Below are 27,325 nucleotides of genomic sequence, written 5' to 3'. Positions count from 1 at the left end.
ACGCTATCTCTCCTGCACCAGTTCCTGACTCTTTTTTTTTTTTTTGGTTTTGGGGCCACACCCGTTTGATGCTCAGGGGTTACTCCTGGCTATGCGCTCAGAAATCACCCCTGGCTTGGGGGACCATATGGGACGCCGGGGGATCGAACTGTGGTCCGTCCTACGCTAGCGCTTGCAAGGCAGACACCTTACCTCTAGCGCCACCTTCCCGGCCCCCAGTTCCTGACTCTTAAGGTAGGGCAGGGTGGCGGTTCCCTTCCCACAAAACTTTTACCCCGCTCTTAATATTCCCAGGTACTTCCAGGTTTATGGGAGTTAAAACCTCTGCCTGCCATCCATCCATCCATCTGATCCATCGATCCATCCATCCACCCATCCATCCATCCATCTTGCCTTCCTTTCTTCTCTTTTTCTTTCTTTCTTTTTTCTTTCCTCCCTTCCTTCCTTCCTTCCTTCTTGTTTTTGGGTCACATCCAATGTTGCTCAGGAGTGATCTCTAATGATGTGCTCAGGAATTACTCCTAGCTGGGAGGGTCTACTGCCTAGGATCAAACAAGGGTCAGGCCTGTGCGAGGCAAACACGGAAACTGCTATACTCTGGCCACTGCCCACAGCTCTTTGCCTTAAATAGGGGTTTCTTCTGTTGGAGCCGCAGGCCCTGGCCATTTTAGGAGTGGTCTAGAAGACGGAGGAATTCAACTGTGGCTTTGTGCCGAGCTGCCAGCAGAGGGCAGCCTGAGCCAGTGGGCTATATCCATGGGCCACAAAGGTTTGGTTTGGGACTAGAGAAAAATACAAGGGGGTAACAGCTTACCTTGCATCTGGCTGACCCTCATTTAAATCCCCCACACCGCATATGTCCAGCGGTCACTCCTGAGCACAGACTAAGAATAACTCCATGGGGGCCGGGCGGTGGCGCTGGAGGTAAGGTCTGTCCTGCGCTAGCCTAGGACAGACCGCGGTTTGATCCCCCGGCGTCCCATATGGTCCCCCAAGAAGCCAGGAGCAACTTCTGAGCGCATAGCCAGGAGTAACCCCTGAGCGTCACAGGGTGTGGCCCAAAAACAAAACAAAAAAAAAGAATAACTCCATGGATGTAGCCCAAAAACAAACCAAAAAATTTGACTTCATGAAAGAGACTGAAGGCTAAAGGGCAAATTTGTGATTTTTGTTCTTGGTTTTACGTTTGCCTGTTTGTTTGTTTTGTTTTGTTCGCTTTTGGTGGGCTACACCTGGCAGTGCTCAGAACTCATTTCTGGCTCTGCACTCAGGGATCACTCCTAAAGAGACTGTAGCATCTTAAAGGGGATCAAACCTGAGTCAGCCACGTGTGAAGTGCTCCCCACTTGGGCTCCTGCCCAAGAGATGGCAAATTTTATCTTCTCAGATAGGCTGTGTCCCTCACTGTCTTGGGCAGATCCTCAGATCCTTGGAGAAGGCAGAACAGTTCTATAAGGTATAGTCCTGCTTGTCTAACACCTTTGACTCTGGCCCCCTGCCCCACTCCCTTCTGTGTCTTTGCTAAGATGAACTTAGAAGCTTCCCAAGCCACCTTAGTAAGTTCACAAGCTGACTGAGTCTAAACTTGGTTTGGCAGGGGTCCTTTAGGAGTTTGAGGCCACACTTGATGGTGCTCAGGATTCACTCTGATAATTCTCAGGCACGCTAAGGTTTTTGCCCCCACCCCACCCCCATCACTGTCTGTTTCTTGTTAGACCCTTCAATACCAGACATTTCTGGTATCTGTGCAACCATGATGGGTCTTGCAGTGTTTGGATCCCAGCCTACACTGGAGGTATGAGAAACCATCTGGCCCCTGTGAGCTAGGCAGCTAGAAGTTATAGGCATTTCTAGCAGCTTGTTGTAATTATAACATCTACTTTCTGTTTTTTGAATTCAGTGCTGGCTGGGGACCTCAGTCACAGGGCTCCAGAAAGAAGGCAGACTGCAGAGGAAGGCTACTGGGACATTTGGATGTGCTTGTTCACCAAAAGTGCAGCCTGACATGGCCGACTGGAGTAAATATTGGTTTTCCCCAGGTCATATATCGAACTCTTAAAGTCCAATGTGTAGAGGTGAAGCTTTGGGGAGGTGACTATTATGTGGACAGGGAAAGCGACTTATCAGAGACACCACAGGATGGGCTGAGATATTACAGTGGAGAGTGACTTGCTTTGCATGTGCCTGACCTGGGTTTGATCCTCATAGCACATAAGGTTCCCTGAACAGCACCAGGAATGATCCCTGTGCACAGAGCCAGGAATAAACCCTGAGCACAGCCTGGAGGGATCCACAAAGCAAAACAAAATAAAAAAAACAAACTGAGCTCCCAGAGGCAGGGAATGTGGCTCAGTGGGTAACCGAGCACAGGCCGTATATGTGTGAAGGTCCTATTTCTTTATTTTTTTAAATTTTTTTTTTAATTCCTGAGGGTAATGAGAAGCAGCAAGCAGCAGATTCTTAATCTCAGCTTTCCCAGACATTATCAGCTCTGTGAGGAGGAAGTCTCAGCTCGGGCCTGAGCAGTACCCTGCTGGGCCAAAGAATGACCTGGGCACCCCCAATGGGCCCTAGGTAGAGAATTCTTCTCAGGTGAAGGCCTAGCAGAAGTGCTGCCCCCCACCCCACCCCCAGTCTGGGACTGGTGTAGGCGCATCTCCCCTTAGAACCGGTGGGTCTAACTTTTCCTTCATGCCCTGTCTTTGGCTTCAGTCTCTGCCAAAACATGCTGCCCATGGGGTCATGGCTGGGTCCAGACTCACCTCTGGAAGAATCACACTTGGCTTCAGTCCTGTCTGAAGCAGCCACATCTAGTAACAACTTTGAACTTGATGTTGGGACAAGTTAAGAGTGTCCAGGCTGATGGGGCTGGAGAGATAGCATGAAGGTAAGGCATTTGCCTTGCATGCAGAAGGACAGTGGTTCGAATCCCAGTGTCCCATATGGTCCACTGTGCCTGCCAGGGGCAATTTCTGAGCATAGAGCCAGGAGTAACCCCTGAGTGCTGCCGGGTGTGACCCAAAACAAAACAAACAAACAAACAAAGTGTCCAGGCTGGAGCCAGAGTAGTGGCGCAAGCAGCAGAGCATTTGCCTTACACGCGCTAACGTAGGATGGACCATGGTTTGATCCCCCAGTGTCCCATATGGTCCCCCAAGCCAGGAGCAATTTCTGAGTACATAGCCAGAAGTAACCCCTAAGCGTCACTGGGTATGGCCCAAAAACAAAAACACAAAAACAAAACAACAACAACAAAAAGAGTGCCCAGGCTGGACCAGAGATTGTATGGTGGGAAGGGCATTTGCCTTTCATGTGGCCAACCTAAATTCAATCTCCGCACCCCATATGATCCTCTGACCCCCACCAGGAATGATACCTGAGTGCAAAGCCATGGGTAACCCCTGAGCACTGCCAGGTGTGGGCAAAAAACTGAAAAAAGGTAAGAGTATTCAAGCTCTAGTCTTGGGAAAGAACAAACCCATTTTGCGTGAGGACATGAAGTAGGAGTGCTGGGGCATGAGAAATCACTTACTGTATCATCCACTTAACACATGTAGCGATGGCTCCTAATCCACCAAGTGAGGGTGGGAAGGGGTCCTCTTGAGTTAGGGTCCTTCAAAGAGACCCCAAGAATTCTCTAGTCCTTCACCTAAATGGAGGCCACCAAGGAACCCCATCAAGGCTTTGATATACTTTGCAGGCTCCAGAACTGGGATTGCTCTCTGTGGAAGTACAAACAGCGCCCCGCAGTGGACTGAGGCCAACCTGACAGAGCAGCAGGCTGAGCCAACCTCCTCCCCCACACTGCTACTCCCCCCATGTTGCAGAAGGGAGCTTTGCAGATTTATATGACAAGTCCTCTGGCTGGATTCCCATCACATTCTGGGACTTTCCAATCTAAGGGGGAATATTTGAGCAGTATGGGGTCTTGCTGAGCCCTTCCGATTCCAAGTCTCAATTTCCATGCCCGGATGCAGCTGTGGGGGCCTGACAGGGCTGGACTGGGTAAATGGTGAGTGAAATCTGAGGGACAGTGGGGTGCAGTCAAGGAGGCAGACCTGCCCATTGGGGGCTCCTCCAGGTTCCAGCTAGTTAGCTGGAAGTCCCCTCCCACCGCAGCCCAGTGTGAGGCCAACACACATGTTCTGCTCTAACTTTATTAATGCTCAAAGAGAAATGAGTGTAGAGGCAGCCTGTGTAACCAGCCCTTCCAGCCTGAGGACCCTCAAATCATCCTGGCAGTTGTGGGTGCAGTGACCGCTCCTCCACCTCTTCTCCCATTGCTCCAATGAAGGCCTGAAAGGATGGGTGTCAGAGCAGGGTTCCTGAAGAGTGAAAGGATGAGGAAGGCCAGAGAATCTGGATCATTCTCAGAAAGGGGTGTGGGGAAAGTCCAAGGCTGGCGTGGCCACTCTACACTCGAGGGCCACTCAGGCGTGAGAAGCAAGCAGAGGCCCAGGCTGCATTAGGAAGGAGGGCAGATGCTGTGGGACCCCTCCCATGTGGTCCCCTAAATAGGAGTGTGTTGTTTCCTTAACATAACAAGGTATGTTTGGGGTGATATCCTGACTTTGGGATACTCAGATCTTGATTGTTGTCTAACCCTGGGGGGCCACACCAATGCTCCACAGCCTCAAAAGGCCAGGAGCCAAGCCCCTCAGATGTCTTCAATCTGGCCCCTTAACTCAGCAATTTCCTAAATCACCCACCACCACCTCCCCATGCTCAGGGCAGCAACAAGCCCATGCGGTGGGGGTCTGGATCCCACAAACCACAGCTTCCCCTGCCTTGCACCCATACCACTAGGCTCAGCTTCTCCTCTGTGTGCTAATTTGTGGGCTCAGGGATCCTAGTGAATTGACCCTGGATACTCGGCCTAAATAAAGGTGGAATAATAAAACCTGTTGACACTAGGCACCCACATGGGTCCTTGACTGGGGATTGAAAACCACTGCAAGAAGCTGGGTGGGTTTGGATGAGGAGAAGGCACAGGGCCCACCCAGACTCAGAACACTGGTGTTTCCAGTGGGTGAGGGTGCAGATCCCGGGCCATCTGCAGACCTACAGCCAAGGGAGCCAGCTGGGTTTAGGGGGTTAGTGAGAGCAGCAAGGCAGGGAGGCAGAGGTGGGGCCTGGAGGTCGAAAAGGCTGCTGGGAGGAAGCACAGGAGTGGGGCAGCTGGCCGGGCGCTCACTCCGAGTGGACCAAGGCTCCAGCCCCTTGTCCAAAGCCAAAGCCCTTGGGCCCGAAGTTTTTGGCGTAGCATCCTGCGGAGAGATGGGGGAAAAAAGCTCAACTTCATTCTCCCTCCAACAGCCAGCTCAGGGGTCCCCACATCTCAACAGTACTAACCCCATTAGGAAATGGACCCCCTGCTGCCCATTACCACGGGAATGATGGTAGTCATGTTGTCAGCTGTCAGAGTACCAAATTGCAGAACAGGTACCCAATTTGGCCTCATAGTACACCTAAGGGCCATGTGGCTCTCAGCCCAGTTCCTCCCCTGACTGCTAACCCCAAGCTTACGTCCCCCTCTGCACACTGAAGGGGTCAGACTGGAGGGACTGGGTGCATCCCACAGCCAAAGTGGCTCAATTTCCCCGAGATGGGTTCTCTGCTCCTGTCAACAGCCTCCATAGCCCTCACCGCCCCCTCCCCCAGCTCCAGTGCAAGCACCCACCTTTGCAATAGATCTCGCCCTCCTTGTCAGCCAGAGTGGTCGACTCCAGGCTTTTGCCACACTTGGCACAACGGAAGCAGGACTTATGCCAGGACTAGGGAAAGAAGAAATAGTTCACGCTGCCCCCAGGGCTCAGGATACCCCAGTCCACCTCACCCAAGTCTCAAGTCATGAGTCTCGTGGGTCAAGTCAGTGGTGCTGCTCAGAGGATGTCTGGGTGGCCCCAGTGCAGGGAGCAGGCCAAGGGATGACCCTTGCCCCACTCTCTATCCCACATCTGCAAGGCCAGACAAGCTCTCCCAAGTATAATGCCTGATGAGGGTCAGGCACAGGGCCAGTCAGCTTAGTCGGCAGCAACATCTCCTCATCCCGGAAACTTCTCACCCCTCTGAAAAATGACCTAGAAAGTGCCACGAATGGGGCCTAATTCAGAGCACAGTTTTGTGACTAAGATTCTTTGCAACTTGCCTGGTCTTGAATCTACAGCTGGGTATCTACTGGACAGTGGATGAATGTAGCTCTCTCAGCCCAGCTGTGAGGCCTGGGCCTAGCACTGAGGAGGATTTGAGTCCCCTGTCCATGTTGACCTTGAAAGGAGCAGACTTATTAAGTCATAAACTTGGGGAGAAGGAACCTTGGAGCTGTTTCTTCAGGTGGTCAAGCTCTAAGGGAAGTCTGGGGTTGGCCCTGGGTTGCCAGCCTGCCCCACTGGTATATGGGCACAGCGGGCCAGAGCTGAGTAGGCTCAGGCCACTGTGTTGATGACTTTGCTAAACACAGGCCAAAGCCTCCCCAGGCATTGGTCTTTGGCATTTCCTTTTTTTTTTTTTTTTTTTGGTTTTTGGGTCACACCCGGCAGTGCTCAGGGGTTACTCCTGGCTGTCTGCTCAGAAATAGCTCCTGGCAGGCACAGGGGACCATATGGGACACCGGGATTCGAACCAACCACCTTAGGTCCTGGATAGGCTGCTTGCAAGGCAAACGCCGCTGTGCTATCTCTCCGGGCCCAGCATTTCCTTTATAGGTAGCTAAGGCTGCGTGGCCACCAACATGCTGACATTTTTGCATTGATGGTTTGGATATAGATAATTTCAGCATCCCCAGAGTGCTCAGGACACCCCAACACTGCCCTTTCCCCACTTCTCTTCTGTCTTTTGCTCCCTCTCCAACCTCCTTCCACTGCCTGAAAACCCCGGTCTGGTGATTCAAGGCCAAAGGTTTATTATTGTCTGATGCTATCTACTCTGAAAACAAGGCCATTAAAGGGCAAAGCAACTTTCTCTGCACCCCTCCCCTGCTGCTGGCCCTGGAATGGGGAAGTGAAATAGGGTCTGGCCATGTACCTGGGCTCCCTGTCCTGTGCTCCAGAGGCTGCAGGGGCTAGAGAGCTAGTCCCAGACCCTAGCTCTATCCCAAAGACCCCAGCTTTGCTCCTTCTTCCATAAAGCAGGGCCCTTTGTAGGGTCCACTGGGCCCTAAGCCTCCCCCTCTCCCTGCAGAGCTGCCCTCCAACTCCACAGTCTATACTTGGGCCCACAGAGTCTCCTTCCCTTATGGTCCCTGTGAGAAAAGGACAAAGGTGTGCATGGGTAGTGGTGCTTTCTTCCATCTAATTTGTGGCTTATACACAAACAGCTCTTATCCCTACCCCTCTATAGTCTACCCTTAACCAGAACTCTCACCTGTGTAGATAAGAGACATACAGATCTCATGGGTGGTTTTGTTTGTTTGTGGGGTTTTTGTTTTGTTTGTTTGTTTTGGGACCACACCCAGTGACACTCAGGAGCTACTCCTAGCTATGCCCTCAGAAATCACTCCTGGCTTGGGGGACCATACAGGACACCAGGGGATTGAACCTCGATCCATACTAGGTTAGTGCTTGCAAGGCAGACGCCTCATCGCTAGGGTCACAGCTCCAGCTCCTGTTTGTGTTTTTGTATCACTTTATAGGCTTCAAGTGAGACATTAACTATGAATCCTGTTTGCATATCATTGAATCATCTTACTGCATCTTCACTGGCCTCCATATCAACCCTGTAAAGGGGTTTTACCCATCACTTAGGAGTAAACCTCTCGGCCATAACCTGGACATAGCATATAGAGCAATGCCTCACTGCACCTTTTAGTTTAATCTAGTTTTAGCCCACTTGACAGTGGTTAGGACTTATTCCTAGTTCTGCCCTTGGGGTTAACTCCTAGATGAGCTCAAGAAAACTTTTAGGGTGCCAGAGAAAGAAGTTCCATGCAAGGCAAGTACCCTACCCATTGTACTATTGCTTAGGTCCTCATTGGATCTTTTAAAGGTTTTGGATTCCCAGCACCACAAGGTTTTTTTCTAGTACAAAAAATAATAGAACTCTCTTGTGGGCCAAATAGATAATACAGTGGGAAGGGTGCTTGAGTTATATATAGCCAACCCAAGTTTGATCCCCATACGGTCCCCCAAGTCTGTTAGGAATGATTCCAGAGTGCAGAGCTAGGAATACCTGAGTACTGCTGGGTGTGATCCAAAAACTAAAATTAAACCAAAATAAACAAAAACTCCCTTGTTTACCAAGGACCATCATGCACCTGTGTGACTAGAAAAGCACAGGCAGAGACTGGGAACCCAAAACCCTTGGTCCAAGGCCACACAACTCAGAAGCTTCAAACCTCACTGCTTAAGACCAAAGTCCTTAGAAGGTCTTCATCATGCTGCAATGATTCAAGATCCTGAAACCAGGGAGCTAGCTCGGGTGAGCGCACTGCAGGAAGCCAATTTCAATCCCAGCACTTTAGTCTACCTCCACCCCCCAACCCCCAGTCTCCAAGTGCTGCAGGTGTGACTTGGCCCAAGGCAGCCATACTGCTGGGCCCAAGCATTGACCCTTTCAGTTTGCTGATGACCAACAAGAGTGGCTCCAAGTCATTGAAATGGATACCTCATTTCTCAAAAGAGAAAAAGGAGGTTTCATAGTCATGCCTAGTACTCCACTCCAAGCTGCGCTGAGCCTGCAGTGTTTCAACTGGCTTGTGTAGGATCAATCTACTCCCCAGGCCCTTTCTCGCCATGGAAAAAGCTTTGAAATGTTGGACACAGATACAAAGAGTGGCAGGTGGTCCACAGCCTGTAATGGGCAAGGACCTGGGATGAGCTGGAATCTCTGGAAATCCCTCAGCAAAGCCACTCTCTCAGCCTCCTCAGTAGTGGCTTTGGAGACAACCACTGAGGAGGGGGGTGTACAGCCAGCTTCCCTGGGGCTCTGGTGGGCCCTGAATCAGAAAATCCTCCATGCAGGGGTACATGGGACCACTGAGACAGGATGCCTTTGCACCTTTTGGGTTAGAGATGACAAATCACCTTGAAAATCTGACAGATATCTCAGGCCTTCTTCCTAGAAAGATAAGGGCCCCGAGGGAGCAGGTAACTGCAGGAAGCAATGGGTACTCAGAGCTCTGTTGTCTGGGTAGATCTTTGACTTGAGCTCCTGGGACTCTGGAAGTCTCAGGGATAAGCCTTCAGACAAGGTGGGGGTGTTCCCCCAGAAGGCAGTGAGCAAACACTAGTGCTCAAGTTCCCTGAGAGCAAAGTGAGGGCTAGAAATTCAGTGCTAGAACCCACATTTCAAGATGGGGCACCTGTCCTGCCTGCCTTACCTTCCCTGCTCCAATCACCTTCTCGGCGGCATAGACCACTTGGCTGCACCGGGGACAGCGCTCGGAACCACCGACCTTCTGGGCAAACTTGGATGCATTGGGGTTGGTAGTGGGCCTGTGGCCAGGATTCCTGTGTGGAGAAGATAAATATAAGTGAGGTGCAGGTGGGGGTGTACCATGATGGGGCCGCCTCCCTCATTCCGGCAAGACACTGCCCTGGAGATGGTCAAACAGGGACCCCAGCAAGATTCTCCTTTCTGAAGAAACAGCCTTCTTCCCTCAGCTGCCCTGAGCCAGAGCTGGAGTCACTTTGCACCTCATTTGCTCAGAAGTTTCCCTCCTCCCTCACCCTCAGTCCAGCTGCTCTCAGATTATTTCCAGGAGAAATCTGCTGACTTGGTCACCCTACTGGGGCAATGACCGTGGCCAAAAGGGGTTACCCACCCTCCAGGGAGACCACAGGTCCTAGGGTGTAGGTGCTGGGACCTTGGGATGCCCAGGAAGAGAAAGGAAGTGCCCTTAGTGAGGTAAAAACTACCAGGGACTATGATGGCCAAGGTGTCTGTCTTGGTAGGCTTGGACTCCCACATCATTGAACCTGGCCTGTGTTTTCCCCTCTAAGAGAAGGAAACTGGATTCAAGTTTTTAGGGGCCCCCATACCTGGCAGTGCTCAGGGAATATTACTGCCTCTGCCCTTAGGAATCCTGGGGTTACTAAGGAGACCATATGGGATGCTAGGGATTAAACCCAGGTTGGCTGCACACAAGGCAAGTGACCTCCCCAACTGTACTTTCCCTTTGGTTGCCTGGACTCAGTATTTATCTTTAGGCACCTAGTGACTCTCAGGGGACCCAGTGGTGCTGGGGACAGACTAGCCTTCTGCCTGCATAGCTGCCCTCAGTCCTTCAGCTCAGACCCAACCAGCCACAGCCCCTGTAACAACTGAGCCTGAAGGGTTGATAGAAGGAAGGCCTCTCCCTTGCAGTCCCGAATCTTCCCGTGGCCCCAGAATGACCCTAAAAACCAAAGGCCTTTTGGGTAGAGAGGTGTGCAGTAGAAAAGAGGGGTACAGGGCACTCACTCCTCATGCTTGATGCCCAGTGACTCTCCCTTGTCAGTGCTCAGAGTGCCAGCGCCCTGGCCATAGCCATAGCCCTTGGGCCCATACTTCTTGCCATAGCAGGACTTGCAGTAGATTTCCTCGCCATGCACAGCCACTGTGGTGCTGTCCAGGTTCTTCTTGCACACCACTGTGGAAGGAATTAAGGGCTGCTGCAGGGTATGGGAGCAGCTCGCTCCCAACAAGCCCCCTGCAGAGAATGTGACAGTCTCTCAGGCTCTGCACACCAGCCTATGACCTTCCAAGCACCTGGATGCTCAGGAGCTGGGAAGACAGGGACAGGATTTGGGTAGTCCCAAAGCCTGGAAAAGGTCCACCCTTGGCACTATCAGGCCTCTGCTGACTGCAGCAAACTCCAGAGTTCAACAACCCAGTGGCCTGAAGGACTCAAGCCAAGGAAGCCTGCTCCAGGCCTCCACTCTGCCCTAGACAGAAACCAAATGTCCAAGCAAGAGCTGAATATAAAAGGAAGAAGGGTTGGGCTTCGGAGCTTTCCTGCCACACTCCGGAGTCCAGAGTAGGCAGACTGAGGGGGCATGGGGTTGTAGAACAGAGGGATGGGGAGCCGATGGGGAGCCCCAGTAGCAAGTTTCATATTTTTCAGTACTCCCACCCCCAGCAAGGTGGGGATCTGAAACAAGACATGAGACCCAGGCCACGCTCCTCACAACAGGATGTGAAGTTGTAACCTTATAAACTCCCAGAGAAGGAAGACATTTCAAAGCACTTCAGCACCCCTGGGTAGGAAAGATGGGGATGAAAGCCTGGACAGGATGAGAGGGTGAGGCCTATGGGCCTGGTTTATCTTTTGCAACGGCTCAGAGGAGAGCAGATGGGCCCCGAGGAAGAGTCAGAACCAAAGTCCAGTGTACAGTTCTGCTGTCCAGGGTCACATGAAATATAGGTGTGGAAAGGGAAGGAAAATACATGTGAAGGGCTGAACAACTGAAGTGGCTTTTCTTAGTAACTTCCTTTTTCATTTACTTTTTTTTGTTTTTATTTTTGGTGCTCCACTCTGCAGTACTCAGCTTCACTCTAGCTCTGTACTCAGGAACTACTCCTGATGAACCTTGAAGAACCATATAAGGTGCTGGGGACCAAACCCAAGTCAGCTGCATGCATGCCTTTCGTGCTGTACTGTCTCTCCAGCCACTATTTTTTTTTTCTTTTTTTGGTTTCTGGGTCACACCCGACAGTGCTCAGGGGTTACTCCTGGCTCTGTGCTCAGAAGTTGCTCCTGGCAGAGGGGACCATATGGGATGCCGGGATTTGAACCACAGTCCGTCTTGGATCAGCCGCTTGCAAGGCAAATGCCCTACTGCTGTGTTATCTCTCCAGTCCATTCAGCCCCTATTCTTAGTAGTTTTCTTTCACGTGGCAGACAAGGTGAGACAAGGTTAGACAAGGTGACCACCTGCCTCAACTCCTTAGGTCTGATCCTGGAATATTCCCTCAACATGGGGGCTCAATGTCCTCCAGCACATCCTTCTAACATGGAGATGGAGGAAGACCCTGGGGAAACCTCATCAAAATTCAGATCTTTGTCACCTACTGCTCTTGCTGTCAAGGGTCAGCCTGCCCTGCTCCTCTCTCACCCTGAGCTCAAGGCTGACGGCTCAGACTAAATAAGGCCCCTCTTGTCCTGCCCTTGAGATCCCCACCTCGTTCCAGCACTGTGCAGACCAAATATGGAGCTTTCCATGGCCTCCCCAGGGCCTTGGCTCCCAGGAAGGAGCAGAAAGAACAACAGGCCCCGACTCCAACATTCCCATGTAGGGCGGGAAGTCAGAAACTGGCCTGAATGGAATGGCTTCCGGTAAGACCCAAGCTGAACTGAACTCCAGTAGCAGAGGGAAGGCAGAAAGAGAGAACAGGGCAATTGAGGGAAAGGGGTTCTATTTAACTAACTTCTTTAGCAAGAGATCAGGGGCTTTTGGGCCCAATAGCTGTGACACTTCCAGATGGTCCTGAATCCCAGTAAGATTGAGCCTCTCATTGGTTATGCTCTACTTGGTCCTCCTAGATGCTCTGTCCTGCTGGAGGAGAACCCACTTCCAGACCTTCTGCTGGCCTCCACCCCTCTATGATGATCCAGGCAGTGTAGACTTAGCTGCAAGCACCAAAGGCTCAGCTAAAGTACATTTTGAGTGAAGCCCTAAGTAACATTCTACAGATTGGGCTGGAGCTAGAGCTCAGCAATAGGGCGTTTGCCTTGCATGTGGCTGACCTAGGACAGACCTGGGTTTGATCCCTGCATCTTCTATGGTCCCCTGAGCCTGCCAGGGGCAATTTCTGAGCTCAGACTAGGAGTGAACCCAAAAAAAACCCAAAAAACATAAAAACAGGGGCTGGGCGGTGGCGCTGGAGGTAAGGTGCCTGCCTTGCCTGCGCTAGCCTTGGATGAACCGCGGTTCGATCCCCTGGCGTCCCATATGGTCCCCCAAGCCAGGAGCGACTTCTCAGCGCATAGCCAGGAGTTACCCCTGAGCATCACCGGGTGTGGCCCAAAAACCAAAAAACAAAACAAAAAAAAAAAAACATAAAAACATTCTACTGAGTCATGTGAAGTCAAATGGGGAGGCGTCATGGTGGATCAACAATTGCTGTTAGGGGTTACAAGCAATCCCAAGGCAAAAGTGGGAGGTCCCTAACCCACCCAAACATAGAAGTTGATTCTCTTAGCACCAAGGCCCAGTATCCTTCCTGATGGGCCACGCCTGTGGGGTGGGAGGGGAAAGAACAGGAAACCAGGACGGTGGATCCGGAAATGCTGCTGTGGTGAGCACAAGGGATGCCGGGACTGCTGAAGAACAATCCAGGCTAGGCCAGAGTGGCTCTGCTATCTACAGGCGGGCAGCTCCCTCCCCTCATGCCTGCAGCCCAGAAGAGGGAGAAAGTTGGTTATCACTCAGAGATGGGCACAGAGCCTGGGCAGGCCAGGGCTACAGGGGTGAGTGATCCAGCCACTAATGGGAACCTGCTGAGAGCATTGGCATGTCCAGTTCTTGGCTAAAGGGCTGTTTTCCTGACCTTGGTCTCTGTCTGTCCCAGACTCTCCCAAGGAAGCCACATAAGACTCAGAGCCATGGGATGGTCCGAGGACCTTCTAGGACCAGCCAGCTAGGGGCTAAGACCCTAACCTGCAGGCTTGCTCCTCCTTCAGAGAAAAGCTCCTTGATTCTGGGGTTCAGAATTTTTCCTTCAAACTGGCCACTTACTGACTCCCTGCACCCAAGCACCCTTCTTCCCTCAGAAATACCTCCTCTGAGCCTGCGACCTGCCTACTGTGGGTCAGGCCACTGGGATGGGTAACATTTGGGAGGCCTCCCATTGTTGGGGTCACCTGAAAGGCAGATGTCTGGTGCCGGACTGGCCCTGGAGACAACTGAAAACTGTCTCTTCCTGTTGGTGTCCCAACACCCATTTTCACACCTGCTCCCTAGCCTTTCTCCAACTGTTTCTAATCTTAAAACCCCCTCATGCCCTGGGTCAGGCCTGTTCTCTGGCGGCCACCTCCTGCCCAGCAGGCCGGAGCATTCACCCACAACTACTCCTCTATCTCAGAGGTTGAGAAACACTGAAGCAAAGAGAGGGGACCTGAGGCCCTAGGACAGTCCTCCTTGCCAGAGCAAAGGCCCTGATAAATAAGGCATGCATAGAAAATAGCAAGTGCCAGAGGCTGATCTGAACTTGAAGCTGCAGGTGACGATGCTAGAGTTACTCCTGCCCTTCCGTATAGCAGTCTGTGCCGGAGCTGCCCTAGTCATTGCGCTGGCTGCCTGCAGGCCAGGGAACAGAAGTGTTGTCAGATCCACTCAGGCCTCCAGGATCCTGGATCACCAGAGACAAAGCCCCCAGAGTCACTTCATGTTGGGGATGAGAGGGGCCCCATTTCTTGGACCTCTGAAATCCAGGGGACTTCATACAGGGTCACTCAGAGCTATAAGGGTAGTTGTGTGGTATAGGTAAGATGTGTGTGTTGTGTATGTGTGTATGTGTGTGTGTGTGTGTGTGTGTGAAGGGTATGTGAGAGAGAGCTGTGTATGGTACAGAATGGTTATATGTGTGTGGCATTTGTGGGAAATATATATGTGGGGTGTGAGGTATGTATAGTACAGGGTATGCTCTATGTGTTTCTGGTGCTGTGGTACAGCGTACATATGTGTGTGTGGTGTGAGTGTGTGGTACAGAGTGTGATATATGTGTGTAAATGTGTGAAGGGTGCATGTGACATGGATGATGGTATATGTGTGTGTGGAGTATATGGGTTGGTGTTATATGTGTGTCTGAGTTCTGTGTTTGGTATAGGGTGGTTATATAAGTGTGTAAGGGCGTATATGTATAGTACAGGGCGGTGGCATATGTGTGTGTGTGGTTGTGAGGGATGTGTGTGGTACAGGGTATAGTATATGTGTGTGGAGGGTATGTGTGATATGCCTGGTGGTATATGTGCAGCATGTATATGTGGAATGGGGAAGTAGTAAATATGTGTCTAATATGTGAGATATATGTGTGGCATGGGGTGGTGATAACTGTGTTTCTGAAGTTGTGTTGTCGTACAGGGTGGTAACATAATCCAGGAGGTGGCGGTAAATGTGTGTGTTGGGGTGGTGGTATGTTGTGAGTCCACCCTGGATTTAGGTGTATCTACCTGCAAGACCCCCACCCATTCCCGGGAGGGGTCTTGGGAAGGTTAGATCAGGCCTTTGACCCAGGGGATTGAGGTCTTTGCCAGGATGGAGACAAGGCTGAAAGAAGTTAAGTCGCAGGGCAAGCTAAGGATAGCATGCGTAAATGGTTGAGATGGACCACACATGTGGTGGATAGGGTATGAATAAAGCTGTTCTTCCTGAAGCCTGCCTGAGTGAGTCTGATTCCTGCCAAGACCACCTGAAGATGATGACCTGCCGGTTAATGGGGGATGGAGCCACGTGGCCGGGGCCTAAGGACAAAGGCCTCCATCTCCACCATCCAAGCCATCCTAAGGGCTGTAAGTCTACAGTATGTGCTTGAGGTTGTGTGTGTGATACAGAGTAGTGATATGTGTATGTGGCGTGTGAGGGACTCACATGTGTGGTAGATATGTGTCTGAGGTCGTGTGTGAGGAACAGAGTGATGTAACATTTGTGTCTGCTATGTGAGGGGTGCATGTGGGATGGTATAATAGTATGCTTCTAAGATTGTCTGTGTGGTACAGTGTAGTGGTATATGTGTGTTGTGTATATGCATGGGTTTGAGGGTAAATGGTGTATGGATAGGGAAGATGTTCTGTGGTGTGGAGGGGGTGGGTGCCAGTGTCTGAGGAAGCTGTAGTCAGTGAATACGCCCAGTTAGGTAAGTGTTCCTCTCTGCTGGGAGCCTTCAGGAAACCTCCCGGGAGAGAGCCATTGGCCCATTCCCACAGACTGTGAAAACTGAATTCAGATTCACACCCATGCGACAAGCTCGGGGACCACAGGCCTCACTCACTGAGGTGCTCTGATCCTCACTTTGGCTCTCCACAAGGAAATACACTGCTACTTCCTAACCAGCAGGCCCTGCTCTGATCATAGGAACCAAACCCTTTAGAAATCTGGGGGACAAGCCCCACCCAGTGACACCTCCACCAATTGGCAGGGCACAGACCAAAGGTCCCTCAAGTTTCTGGGGTGTTGGGATACAGAGGAGCCCTGGCCATTGAGGCTCAGAGAACAAGCAGCCTCTCCTCTCTGCCCGCTCCTCAGTAGCCTTGTGAGGGGGATCATTTGGACTAAAGGAAGTTGAGCCTTGGCACTTCCAGTGCTCCCTCCTAAATGCCAGGACAGTGGCGAGGAAAAAGAAGCAAAAGGAGTGGAAAGTTTTCCTGACAGCCCTCCCAGCTGCCCAGCCAGGCCCTCCCCTCTGAGAGCTGCTTCTGAGAGAAACAAAGACCCTGAGGCACTGCCCGCCCCAGCTGTGCCTCGGCCAAATGTCAAGCTGTTTACAATCTCTGGGGACCAGTTCCTGGGGTGCTGACAGCCCAGCCTGGGGCTCAGACCCAGATCTTGGTCCCCCCAGCAACCACAGGCCAGGGAGCATACTCACTGCACAGGAAACAGGATTTATGGAAGCTGTTCCCTTCACACTGAACCTCTTCAGCAAAGTAGACTGTCTTCTGGCACACCCCACATTTCTTGCCTCCTCCCCAGTTCGGCATTCTGGAAAGAGACACAGAAGTGGGAGTTAGTTTTTCAGGAAAGGAAATGTAGATGGCCTGTGACTGGAAGGAAAGAAGCTTCTACAATGTTGTTTTAATATATTGAGACTGTTCACTTGTGTTGGGAGGACAGTGGTGAGGCCTTTATCAGCTCAGTCCAGCTCCTGCAGCCCCTACGGCCTGACAGGTCTGCAGGTTGCAGGGTGACAGCGGAGAAACTCACAAAGCAGTCAGATGGGGTTCCAGGAGTCAGCCTGCTTTATTTCACAATCGTAACTGCTCTGTGCATTTCCTCACATTGCTTCAATGCTAAGCCTTATCCAAGCAGCCACTTCTCTGCTCCCTCTCTGGCTCTTTCTGCCTCTGTCTCCCTTTCAGCTGCTCTTCTTGCTTCGTTGTTGACTGACTCCCCTTTGCTGATTCTCCTTGTTGATTGTCTCTGCTGATTCTTCTTGTTAATTTAGATTAAAACAACAACTGGCGCTCGAACCATGGTCTAACTTGAATCCTTGACCAAAGAAGAAGAGAGCAACAATGGTGAGCGCTTTGGCCTTATTGTGGCTTGTCACAGCTTTCTTCGTTTTTTTTTGTGTTTTTTTTTTTTTTTTGGGGGGGGGGGGTTGGTTTGTTTTTTGGCTTTTGTTTTTGTTTTTGGGTCACACCTGGCACCGCTCAGGGGTTACTCCTGGCTCTATGCTCAGAAATCGCTACTGGCAGGCTCGGAGGTCCATATGGTATGCCGGGATTAGAACCACCAACCTTCTGCATGCAAGGCAAATGCATTACCTCCATGCTATCTCTCCGGCTCCGCTTGTCACAGCTTTCTTAAGCTGAACTGAGAATGGAGAGCCCAGAACACACGTGGCCTCTGTTCTGAATATGGCAGAGGCTCCTTCAGGTAGGACATACACTAGAAATGAAGGGGAGAGCTGAAAAACTTGGAGCTCCCCCCCACCCAGAGGCCTAGGCACCCAACTTTTCTCCTACCAAAGGTGCCTTTTCCTAGGACCATGCCTCCCAAACTGCAAATAGAGGTCACTTATTGTAAAAAAGCTGGAAAGAAATTTCTTTGGAAAGGGACTGGTAGAAGGCAGAGGAGTGGATTCTCCCCACCCTAGATTCCAGCCAAGATGACCATTGGCAGCCTAATGCAGAAGGTGAAGATGAAGAAGATGGAGGACCCAAGACCAGCTGAAGACCAACAGAGGAGAATTAGCAGAGAGAAACATCAGGAGAATGAGCAAGGCAAATCAGCAGAGAGAATCAACAAGGAGAAATCAGCAAAGGTGAGTCAGTCAGCAAGGAAGCCTGGAGAGTCCTGAAAGGAAGACAGGCAGAGAGTGTCAGAGAAGAAGCAGAGAAGTGGCTGCTTAGTAAAGGCTTAGCATATGGGCCCGGAGAGATAGCACAGCGGCGTTTGCCTTGCAAGCAGCCGATCCAGGACCAAAGGTGGTTGGTTCGAATCCCGGTGTCCCATATGGTCCCCTGTGCCTGCCAGGAGCTATTTCTGAGCAGACAGCCAGGAGTAACCCCTGAGCACTGACGGGTGTGGCACCCCCCAAAACAAACAAACAAACAAACAAAAAAGGCTTAGCATAGAAGCCATGTGAAAAAATGTACATGGTGGTTAGGACCGTGAAATAAAGCAGGCTGACTCCTGGAACTTCATCTGACTACCTGTGAGATCATCTCTCCTGCAGTCTTCAGGAGCCAGACCTAGCAGACCTAGCTGAGAAAGGCCTCACCATCCCCCTCCCAACACATGTGAACTATCTCTATATATTAAAATAACACTACACTTCCACCGCTCCGCACAGATTCCCCCAAACTGTCCCCCTGGGAGCTTCTGCCTCCAACTGAACATTCACTCACCCTGTGCAGAGCTTCTAAGGGATATAAACAGCCACAAGATCCAGACCACTGAGGGGGCGTCAGAACAACAAAAACCAGCCTCACGCTCCAGATGCCCAGCAGGGACTTGTAAATAGGGAGCTAAGGAAGCAGTGAATCGGGACCCCTGAAAACTGTAAGGTTCCTGACCGGGAAAATCCAGATGGCCAAGGCCCAGTGCAAGGGGAGAAGACAGCAGGGAAAGCAGCCATGTTTGTGCCCTTCATGTGGGCTGCTACAGCAGGGTCGACCTTCTGTAACCTGTGGTGCTGTCACGGGGCCTCCCCATATAGCGATTCCCTGAACTCTAAACCTGGGTTTACCTGCCTTATGCTCAGTGAGTTCACACATAGATGCAGGAGGCCAGCAGGCAACATGTGCTCAAACCTCAGGGTTTGTTTGGAAACGCTGTGTTTGTGTGTGTGTGTGTGTGTGTGTTGGTTGTGTGCACGCATGCGTGCGTACGTGCTTGTGTGTGTGTGTGTGTGTGTGTGTGTGTGTGTGTGTGTGTGTGTGTGGTCACTGGTCCCACTAAGCTGTGACAGAAGCATCTGTATAAGGAAAGACCAGTAAGGGCACATCGAGGGGTTAGTCCTAAGCCTGGCAAAGGTGTGGCAGAGCCTGGAATCTCACTGAGTGCAGGACACCAGTGCCAGGATGTCACAGAGGATGAGGGCACAGGCTGATGGAGCAGAGAAGCCCTTCAGCAGGTTGGACCTGCTCTCTCCTTCATTTCTTTTATTTTTCTTTTTTTTGGGGGAGGGGGGCCACACCCGGCGGTGCTCAGGGGGTTACTCCTGGCTGTCTGCTCAGAAATAGCTCCTGGCAGGCACGGGGGACCATATGGGACACTGGGATTCAAACCAACCACCTTTGGTCCTGGATCGGCTGCTTGCAAAGCAAACACCGCTGTGCTATCTCTCCGGGCCCTCTCCTTCATTTCAATCACACCCTCCAAGGGCCCAAGAGGGAACGAAGAAGCAAAACATTCTGGGTCTTTCCACAGAAGTATGTGGCAGGGGGAGGGAGAAGAAGAGGGAAGGCTCACAGGGGCCCAGGCAGCTGCAGGGACAAGGTGGGTGCCAAGACAGGCCAGGGCTGGAGCAAAGGGGAAAAGAGTAGGGGCTCTCTGGAGGAAGTGAGTGTGATGCTTTCAGAAGCAAGGGACCCTGAGAAAGGTCACGGGGTCATGTGTCTCAGAAACGCAGAAACTACAAGAAGGTGTGTAAAGACCCAGGCCTAACCCCCACACCTGTGCTCCAGGCTGTACAGCAGATTGGCATCCCTCACCAGAACAGCAGCTAGGGTGCTCCCAGCCACTGAGGGGGGAGACACCAAACCTCAACCCAAGAAGAGTATCGCTTGGTTCATGAGGAGTCACAGCCCCTGGAGTACCTGACTGATCAACTTCATACTGTTGGTGAATTAATGTTAAGGGGAAGGAACTGGGAAGAGAGAAGAGCTGGCAGGGCATTTGTTTTGCCTGTGGTTGACCTGAGCTCAATTCCCGGCACTTTATATGGTCACTCCTGAATGTCAGGAGTGATATCTGACACAAAGCCAGGAGTAACCTGAGTACTGCAGGGTGTGGCAAAAAAATTATAAGGAAAAAAAGCCAGGATGTGGATCAAGCCGTAGAACATAAACTTAGCACATATGAGCCCCAGGTTCCATCCCCCAACCCATGCTGTATGTGCCCCATATGCTTCTGAGCATGTGTGGCCCCTGCAAAGGGCAGGGTGGAGTGAAGAGGGCTGCCTGTCTCTAGAGGCCTCGCCCAACATTAAGGCTCAAGCAGCTGTTGGTGTAGAAGTGGCCAACTGTATCCCAAAATCTTAGTCTTTGTCAGAACAGGGAAGCTCTTTCACCCCTCTGCTCCATCTTCTGTCCTAAAGAGTTGGAGCTCCCTCTAGTCCCCCTCTGAGACCAACCTCTCTTGTCCCTCTGTGCCTAAGGTCACCTGCAGGTCCAGAGATTCCAGACATCTGTCCGTTTTTTCAGGAGCCTAGTTCCTCCCGGTACCTTTACCTTGGTCTCAAACATTCTTTTCTCAATTTCTCTATCTTTGCTAGGATTACCAAGCCCTACTCACCTCTGCACTAGAAAATTAAGCTAAGCTAAGCCCTCCGTCACCACACACACACACACACACACACACACACACACACACACACACACACACACACACACACACACTAAGCTAAGCTAAGCTAAACTAAACTAAACTAAGCTAAGCCCTCCATCACCCCCCCACCCCCCACACACACACTGAGGTTCCCTTTCCTCCTCACCCCAAATAGGTACCCAGCCATTTTGATGCCCCTATCCAACTCCCTCCTTCCTCTCACCCTCCCAAGTCTGCCTGAGGGAACCCATGAGCATATCCACCTTCCAGATGGCACCGCATGCTGGACCTGAGCTGCTGGTGTGGGAATAGGCCTGTTACATAATTCAAGCCAATGGGCTCAGAATTCTGGAGGAAAAAAGAGTCTCCTGAGAGACTTTTCTGGACGTGAGCCCCAGGAGGACTCAAAGAAAAGATCTAAGTGAAAATCAGATCCTCAAAGGACCCAAGGGACTGAGCTGACAAGTCATAGGCCAGTGCTAGGGAGATGACAGGCTTCTCCTTTCACAGCCCATGTCACGCCATCATCTACATCACGTGCACGGTCCTAGGATTAAGCAAAGTATCTGCTCCAGGTCCCCATCGAGAAGTAAGGGGACTTTCCAGACTGTTCTATCTAGTGCTCTGTGACTGCCATGCAGGACTGGTGACTTTTCTCCTCACTCTCAGCTGGGCCAGCTACATGAGTGAGGCAGGCACCAGCAGGCATGGATATGTGCCCAGGGAGCCCTGCCCCTCAGCTTCCAGCTTGCTCTCTAGCCCTCAGATGAGGCACAGGGTCCCTAAGTAAAAGTTCAGCTGTCAGCCAGTGAGACTTGGGGCCGCCTGCCCTGAGTAAGTCCATTGAAAGACTAAAGAAATTCTGCCGACAGCATGAAGCTGCTGAACTAAGTTGAACCTAATGTTCAAACTTCATCTGAATTCTCCAGTTAAAATAGTCCCCGCCTCACCACCCCCATTTCCTTAATTGCTCCAGCCTGTCACTTTGCAACTGAATGCACCCTCCCAAGAGAAACAATTAGGACCTGGCAGCCTAGCGGAGGTGTCCAGCCCAGGCCCCCAAACCCTAGGACCTGGCAGCACTCATGTGAGACCCCCTCACAGTCATTTTTCTCCAGAACCTTCAGCTGTTTCTTGTGAAGCACCTCACACATCATCAGGACAGGCTGTTGGCTATGGGGGCTCCAGGCACCCCGTCTGGCAAGTGGGAAAGCCCTGTGGATGCTCATGTTGAGCTGGGTGGCTGCCCTGAGCAAGGGAGGGTCTGCCTCGATGGTCTACGTGACTATGGCCAGGTGTGCTCCGTCTTGACCCAGTAGTCTTTAGTTGATATGATGCCTCCTCCCCTTTCCCTTCCTTGGAACTGGCTCCCACATGCCCCAGATGCCATTTCCAACCTGGTGGGGCACAAGAGCTCAGGCTGCCCATCATTAAATCTCAAGGGCCTCCACAGAGAGCTACATGCACTTCAGATCCTGCCTGCCAGTAACTGTCCCCCCCCCCTCCCCCCCCCCCCCCCCCCCCCCCCCCCCCCCCCCCCCCCCCCCCCCCCCCCCCCGTGCTACAGAGTAGTCCGGACATTGGAGCAGCCCTGGTCCCTGGTTCTCAAGGCAGAGTCCTCACCCACCTATCCTAGTCCTGGCACAAACATGTGGGCAGGGCCCTGTTTGCAAATTCTGGAGGAAATGTGCTCCATTAGTGACAACCTGAGCAGAACTGAAGTATCCTAGCCCCACAAAGAAGTATCCCTGCCTGACCCACAGTTACCACCCCGTGGTGACCTCACAGCAGGCAGCCAAGGCTGAATCTCCACCCCCTGATGGCCACACTTCCCCCACCACATTTCAGGAGGTCTACATGGGGAAGACACAGTCCATCCACGTGTGGTCCTCTCTGCCCTTCCAACCTCACCAGTGGGGCTCTGTTCTGCACCCCTAGGGATCCCCTTGAGGGAGGAAGGATCCCTCAACCTCGTGGTCAGGAGGCCGTCCAAGCGGTGTTTTGTTCTCAGACACAAAAGACCTTCTCGAACTGGGGGAGCCCCAGGGCTCATAAAGGCCTCCCTGTTCTCCCTGGCTCCCAGTCAGGGCCTGTCAGGGGAAATAGGAACACAGGCAAAGGGAGGGGGCTCTGCTCGACTGTTCTGCTTGGACCATCCTAAGAGTGGGGCTCTCCCCTCCCAGGAGTCCAAAACAAAACATGGGCTAGAAGTAATGACCTGACCGAAGGGCTCCTGCCCCTCCCCAGCTGAAGAGCCTTCCAGGAGATCCCCACTGTGGGGAGGGATCCTGAGCACATCACCCTTTGTTCTCCATGTTCTCCCACCCCCTCCTTTCTGCCAAACCCAACAGCCAAATTCCAGCTATGGGGAGACAGGATGGCCTTAAAAGGAAACTGGCTCCCAACTCCTTCCCAACTGTCCTCCTGTTCTAGGGCAGAGGCTGGGGGTGTGGGGGTTGACTCCCAAAGAAGTCCCTGAGGTAAAAGAGTTCTGGTAAGGAGGAAAAAGGAGCCTAGAGTCCTACCTTCCTAGCACCCCAGCTCAATGGTGACTTTCCTCTCTGCTCTTCAGCAGCTCTTCTGCAAACTAAGACCAAGGACACCCCCACTTAAGATCTTTGATCTGAGAATCAGACTGGACAGCTGTAACCAGCTGTCCTCTGAATTTATGTACCGAGCAGAACACTCACAGCATGGGTCCCAGACAGTTCTCTGCTTTCTTTCCTGATTAGCCCACCTCTGGTGGGCACTTGCCAGCAACTGACCGCAATATATGGGCCTAAAGGTGGAGGCTTCCAGTAGAGCCTCAGCCTGCTCTCAGCCACCTATCTATAGTCGGATTTGCAGGCCTGAAAGTACCCTTCCTGCTGGGAACCTCCCTCTCTCCTGCACTGTGTGTATCCACTGAAAAGGGATAGAGCCTGGACTTTGTGCTAAATAGCTACTACAGCTGGTCAGTTACTTACCTGACAAAAAAGGGTCTTTGGTGCTTGTGGGAAGTTGGATGCCAGGACTGACCTCTCTAAGGGACAGACACAGAATGATTGAATGAATTCTCTCATATGCGGGATTTAAAGGAATATGGTAAGGAAATAGCAATTCCAGAGGAGAGGGGAACAAAGATCATGAGAAATGGTATCCAGCAGGAGCCTAGCCACTGGTGAGTGTGGAACAAATATGTCAGGAAAGGACGATAAGACAGTAATGGAGGCTTTCAGTCACCCTGTGGAGAATGGAGAGCTGAAAGGAAGCATCAAAGTCTGCTGTGGAGGCAGGAGAGTGGGTGGCAGAGAGCCGGGGGCTCTGGTGGCGGGAACTGGACTATGGTGGAGGGACTACTGTTGGAACATTGTACACCTGAAATTCTATCATGAAGAACTTTGTAACTCTGCAATTCACAGAGATTAAAAGGTGATTCAATTTTTTTTTTTTTTTTGGCTTTTGGCTTTTGGCTTTTGGGCCATACCCAGCAGCACTCAGGTGTTAGTCCTGGCTCTGCACTCAGAAGTTACTCCTGGCAGGCTTAGGGACCATATGAAATGCTGGAGATCAAACCTGGGTTGGCGCATGCAAGACAAACACCCTACCTGCTGTGCTATCACTCAAGCCCAGGTGATTCCATTTTTTTTTTTTAAAAAAAGATAAGAAATTAAAGGAAAGAAAAGAAACAACTGACCTCTCCCGAGAAGCACCTCATTGGAGCCCAGGCCCATGGTCTATCCTTCAGTGACCCCATCCAGAACTAATGCCACAGGCTGGCATGTGGCCAAGTGGAGGAGCGCCTGGCATAGGTGAAGCTGGGACTGATCCTCAGTACTGCCGAGGGAATCCCAGAAACTATCTCCCAAGAACCAAGATGGCAGCTCCTCAGCCCCAAGACCCAGACTCCCACCTTCCTTCAAGTCTCCTGGCAGGTAGGTAGGCTGAGAGCCAGGGCCAGAGTGGCCAGGGCCAACGTTAAGAACCCATTTAGTGGGATCGAAGAGATAGCATGAGGTAAGGTGTTTGCCTTTCATGCAGAAGGTCATCGGTTCGAATCCCGGTGTCCAATATGGTCCCCCGTGCCTGCCAGGAGCAATTTTTGAGCATGGAGCCAGGAATACCCCTGAGCACTACTGGGTGTGACCCAAAAACCACAAAAAAAAAAAAAAAAAAAGAACCCATTTAGTGGTCTCCGATCCTTAGCTGACAGCTACCAGTGCCCCCAAAACCCCGATTGGACCCATAGGTGGAAAATTCCCTCTCGATCTCTAGGGACTCTCCTGTTTCTGAGGCCCAAGGGCATCTTCTGGGCACAGAGCTTTGTGGAGCTCGGCCAGGTGTCTTGGGAGAATGTGCTTCTCACCTAGCCAAGTACATAGGATCACACCTTCCTTCCCACCCCCTATTCCATGCCCCAGCAGGCAACTGGGGGCGTGAGAGGGGCAGAGACCCACCCATGGTCAGTGCTCATGGCCCATGTTCTGCAGTTGAAGCTGGAAACCCAAGAAATGGACCTGCATGGTGAGAGGGCACAGTGGTTACACAGACTTTAGAGTCACACGTGATGTGCTCAAACATCCAGACTCTGCTGTCCGAAACTGTCCCCAGCACCGTGAAGGATCCCAGATCATGCTGGTCATCCTGGCACCCCAGGTTTGACTGGCTCTGGCTCATATCTCTCTCTCGCTCGACCCAACTTTCTCCTTCAGCTTCATGTGCCCCAGCTGTTTCCCACCCTTTACCCCTCTGAAAAGCTTTGATAGCAGAACCCTCCACCATGGACTTCAGAAATCTAACAGTCATCCCAGGTAGAACTAGGGGTCCCTGCTTTTTTCTCAGTACTGCAGAAGTCCTAGAGGAAATCTCACAGGTCCATGACTGCTCTCCTCCTAAGGAGCAGATCCAATTACTCTGCTTTTATTTGGAATGATGTCAACTTGGAGTGGTAACAATTGGCTATTTCAGTCTGAAAAAGCCTGAGTGACTTCACTCTGGATAATTTTTTTAAAGCAAAAACCAATTTGCTTTCAGACCTCATAAACACAGGTTGCAAGCAGATGGGGGCTCAGGAAGTCTCTCCCACGCCAGTGAGCCTGCAGACAGAGTGGTCAGGCTACTTGCAAGGGGATAGAGAGGGGAGCCTGGGGGGCATCTGCAAACCTTCCATTTCTTTCTCCTTTGTCACAGTGGAGGAATCAGATGCTGCATGCTGGTCCTTGGGAGGCCCTGGAAAAGCCGCAAGCATCTGGAAATCTAGTGTGTCGGTATTTACACACTTTACCATACATGGGCATTACTCCAGGCTGACGTCAGGCAAATTCCTAGGCAGCTGCGTAGCCCTGAGTCCTCAGTACCTTCAGAATTCCTGACAACTGCAAACTGCCAGACCTGTCAGTACTCAGGACACCCCCTTTACCTCACTCCTAGGCTGTGTGTGTGTGTGTGTGTGTGTGTGTGTGTGTGTGTGTGTGTGTGTGTGTGTGTGTGTCCAGATGCAAACCTGGTCCCCAACCTCAAGCACATCACATCTAGTGAAGGATCCCCCCCCACCCAGTGCTATATGGGTCTTAACTTCCTGGGTTCCTCTTCCTCCCTGGCTCCTCTTCCTCCTCCTCCCACCCCTCTTCCTTGGACTGAGACTAGTAGTCTCAGTCCCTAAACTGAACCCCTGACTATTATCAACTGTCATACCAAAAGGTTTATCCACCACTGTCAAGCATTTTGCAAAGCTAAAAGTCAGGGGGCCAGAGAGACAGCACAATGGGTAGGACCTTGCAGCCAACTCAGGTTTGATTTCCAGCATCCCAGATGGTCTTCTCCAGCCTACCAGGAGCAATTTCTAAGCGCAGAGCCAGGCCTGAGCACTGCTGGGTGTGGCCCCAAAAAGCAAAACAAACAAACAAAAGTCAGCAGGTCCTTGGTGGGTGGGGGCGTGGCTACAAGGGACAGTTGAGGAGAACAATAATAATGACCCTAATAGACAGGGATTTGGAAACCACAGACAGTTCCAAGACCTCTCAGGCTCTCTGGGCCACAGTTTCCTCATCTGTCAATTGGCAGCATAGAGCCTCTCTCCTTCAGGACCAATGTGTGAAGGGCTCCGGGCCAGTCTGGTGAGCAGCAGGCACACGGTCTCTCCCTGTCTCTCCTGGTATCTGCCAGGACAGATACCCAGGGCACACAGACAAGATCTTTGACACTCACTGAGCACCTCTTTGTTCAGCCTCCCCTGGGTTCTCTCCATCAGGACACCCACGGGGAAAAGAACAAGACCTGTGAGCCCTTGCTGGTTCCCAGCGGCCATCCCTGGGAAGCTGCCTAGCCACTCTGCAAGGTTAAGAATGCCAGGTAGGCGTCTCCACTGACTGCCCTCGACTAAGTATTTATTGACAGTGCACCGAACTTCTGGGTGCTCAGACTCAGACGGGAAGAGGCAGACCATTAGGAACTGCCAGAGGAAGGGGCCTGGGCAGCCAGAGGCCTGGTGGCTGGGCTCTCTGGTGACCAAGTTCAGTAGCAGCCCTGACTGACCCTGCTAGCCTTTCTTTCCAAAACCCTCCCAACCCTCCCTCAGGCCATGATAACAGGGTTTCCCCACTCTGGCCACGCCCTCGACTCTGAAGGATAAACTTCCTTCCCTGCTGCTCAGGTCCCCCATACCGGATATCCTCCTGAGGAGAGGGTCAGCCCTGACGCTGCCAGGACCTGACTGGCTC

At 51.8% G+C, this 27,325-nt stretch overlaps 1 protein-coding gene across 1 annotated transcript; it reads right to left on the bottom strand.

Moving 5' to 3' along the window:
* Positions 1-4,690: 4,690 nt before the first annotated feature.
* Positions 4,691-16,617, bottom strand: CSRP1 (cysteine and glycine rich protein 1). The gene is made up of 5 exons (XM_049770679.1): positions 16,501-16,617; positions 10,399-10,567; positions 9,317-9,446; positions 5,681-5,774; positions 4,691-5,267 (listed from the first exon to the last, which is right to left on the bottom strand). Exons 1-5 carry the CDS (start codon positions 16,610-16,612, stop codon positions 5,191-5,193), a joined length of 582 nt encoding a protein of 193 aa, XP_049626636.1. The 5' UTR covers positions 16,613-16,617; the 3' UTR covers positions 4,691-5,190.
* Between the last annotated feature and the right edge of the window lie 10,708 nt (positions 16,618-27,325).

The sequence above is a fragment of the Suncus etruscus genome, chromosome 3 (genome assembly GCF_024139225.1).
Source record: "Suncus etruscus isolate mSunEtr1 chromosome 3, mSunEtr1.pri.cur, whole genome shotgun sequence".
Taxonomy (NCBI): domain Eukaryota; kingdom Metazoa; phylum Chordata; class Mammalia; order Eulipotyphla; family Soricidae; genus Suncus; species Suncus etruscus.
Note: the sequence above shows the minus strand (reverse complement) of the source record. Positions and strands in the feature narration are given on the sequence as shown.